The 2,551-nt window shown below is 46.6% G+C and overlaps 1 protein-coding gene across 1 annotated transcript in view; it reads right to left on the bottom strand.

Annotated features, from left to right (window-relative positions):
- The window catches only part of THOC5 (THO complex 5), a 44,034-nt gene that overhangs the window by 28,946 nt on the left and 12,537 nt on the right, over positions 1–2,551 (bottom strand). Inside the window, 1 exon segment of the mRNA XM_011934805.1 lies at positions 1,708–1,822. Coding sequence (XP_011790195.1) covers positions 1,708–1,822 — 115 coding nt within the window.

Here is a 2,551-nt window from a genome sequence, read left to right as displayed (position 1 = left end):
TGGCGCCACTCCACTCCAGCCTAGGCAACAAAGCAACTCTGTCTCAAAAAAAAAAGCATCTTAAAGTCATGGGGGGCGGCAGCAAAGGTGGGTAAGGAAAAGGGAAAAAAAAGTGGTATTCAAGTTTGTAAAACAAAAGCTCCCAGTTCCCAGTCCTCAAGGTAGCTGCTAATGGTTTGGTATGAATACAGACTTTTCCAAGTATATACCCAACTCCTACATGTATATATCCCTACAGATACTTTGTAAACCAAGATATAGAAATGAGCTTATACTATATGTTCTACAACTTGCATTTTTTTGTTTAATAATATGACAGATTCTTTCATATTTCAGTTATTCTGTCAGTGGTTCGGTATCAGTGGTTTGATTCCATACTTTCATCATAGCTCTAAGGCTGTACCATACAAGAAATTATTTAACCTGTATCCATTTAGAAAGTTTCCAGGTCGGCCGGGCGTGGTGGCTCAAGCCTGTAATCCCAGCACTTTGGGAGGCCGAGACGGGCGGATCACGAGGTCAGGAGATCGAGACCATCCTGGCTAACATAGTGAAACCCCGTATCTACTAAAAATACAAAACAAAAAATTAGCTGGGCGTGGTGGCAGGCACTTGTAGTCCCAGCTACTTGGGAGGCTGAGGCAGAAGAATGGCATGAACTGTGAACCCGGGAGGCGGAGCTTGCAGTGAGCTGAGATCCGGCCACTGCACTCCAGCCCGGGAGACAGAGCGAGACTCCGTCTCAAAAAAAAAAAAAAAAAAGTAAGTTTCCAGGTAACAAGAGAAAATTTAACCATGCAGACGCTTTGGTTAAGTACAACCAAAACTTTTAATTTCTGCTCTGTCACCCAGGCTGGAGCGATCCTCCTGCCTCAGCCTTCCAAGTAGCTGGGATGACAGCCACGAGCCACCATGACCAGTTAATTTTTTTTTGTAGAGGTGGGGTCTCCCGATATTGCCCAGGCTGGTCTCAAACTCCCGGGCTCAAGTGATTCTCCCCTCTCAGCCACCCAAAGTGCTAGGATTACAGGCATGAGGCACCACAAGCAGTCAACAACTCTCCTTCCACACTTAGAGCTGAAGAAAGGAAATATAGAGATTGCCAAATCCTAAGAAAATAAGCAAATTTATCTCTAGGATCCTTTTACAAAGTTCTTTCATATTAGCCATCTACCTTGCTTCACAAAATTATAAGGATTTAGACCAAATCTGGCTTCGCAAAGCAAATAAAAAGTGGGCCACCTATACAGAAAGACATTATATATTCTACAGGTAAAGTGTGGACTCTTCCTCATGAGTACAGTTTTTTTCAGAGTGAGAAGATCTGTTGAGCAGTCTGACCCTGAAGCGTAGTCAGGGGGATCAAACAGACATCCACAAGAAGCAAGTTTAGATGCCTGGAGATTGTGAGGCCAGTGGGGGCCATGCAAGGGGTAAACCAAATTTACACAGTCTGAGAAAGTATGCTACCCAGAAGAGGCTTTGGATGAAAACACCCAGGTCAATGTGTGTATATATTCCTGAGGCCAGCACTTCTTCCTCCCAGACACAAGCTTATCACACCAACTGGGTAGGGATGCAGACAAGGCCACCCTTATACTATACTCTAATTTAGGGTAATAGACCTGGCAAATCTCAAAGGGTGACATGGCGTCTGGCAGCGCCTGGTCAGTGGTGAAGGCAAAGCAAAAGGCCAGCGGGCCCCACCTGCATGATGCTGTTGAGGCGGGGCTGGAGGCTGCTCAAGTACTCCTTCTTCACCTCAATCTCCTTGAGAATCTTCTCCTTGTTGGATAGGCACTCTCGGTACTTCTCTGCCAGCCTGTTGAGGGAGGAAAGAGCATTGTCACCTGATGTCCCCTGTGATACCTCAACACACCTGTTCACTGTAAGACTCCAACTAATGGTAGCAGCCATGATTAACTGCTAATGTTTATCCAGCACTCAATGTGTGCCAGGTACTTTGGTGAGTTCTTTACAAGCACAATCACATTTAATCCTTATAAAGACCCTGGAAGATGGGGACTCTTCTTATCCCCAAAGGAGGAAACCAAGGCTCAGGCAAGTAGATAACTTGCCCAAGGGCATCCAGCCAAGAACAAACACTGTGCTGGGCTTTGGATTCATGTCTCTTGCTCTCCAGAGGCTCTGTCTGCTCTGGAGACCACTAGGGGATACACATGCCATTTTCTGTTCCATTTCTTGCTTGAGAGGTAAGACCTAAAACTTTCATAAACATGGACTTAGCAGCTATATAACCCAAAAGAGGCCCATGGACTGGCCTGGTTGGGACAGGGTGGGAATAGATTCTGGACCAGTGCCACAAGAATGCAGCACTGACAGCTGAGTCTGTGCCCAGCACAATCAGTGGACTGGACAACAGAGTGATAGGCCAGCCCCATTTGCTAAGACACTGACACAAATTTCCTAAGAACCAGACTCGGTCGGGCACGGTGGCTCACGCCTGTAATCCCAGCACTTTGGAGGCCCAGGCAGGTGGATCACCTGAGGTCAAGAGTTCGAGACCAGCCTGGCCAACATGGTGAAACCC

Source organism: Colobus angolensis, unplaced genomic scaffold, assembly GCF_000951035.1.
Source record: "Colobus angolensis palliatus isolate OR3802 unplaced genomic scaffold, Cang.pa_1.0 Scaffold139, whole genome shotgun sequence".
Taxonomy (NCBI): Eukaryota; Metazoa; Chordata; class Mammalia; order Primates; family Cercopithecidae; genus Colobus; species Colobus angolensis.
The sequence above is the reverse complement of the archived record's forward strand: the minus strand, read 5'-3'. Positions and strand labels throughout refer to the sequence as shown.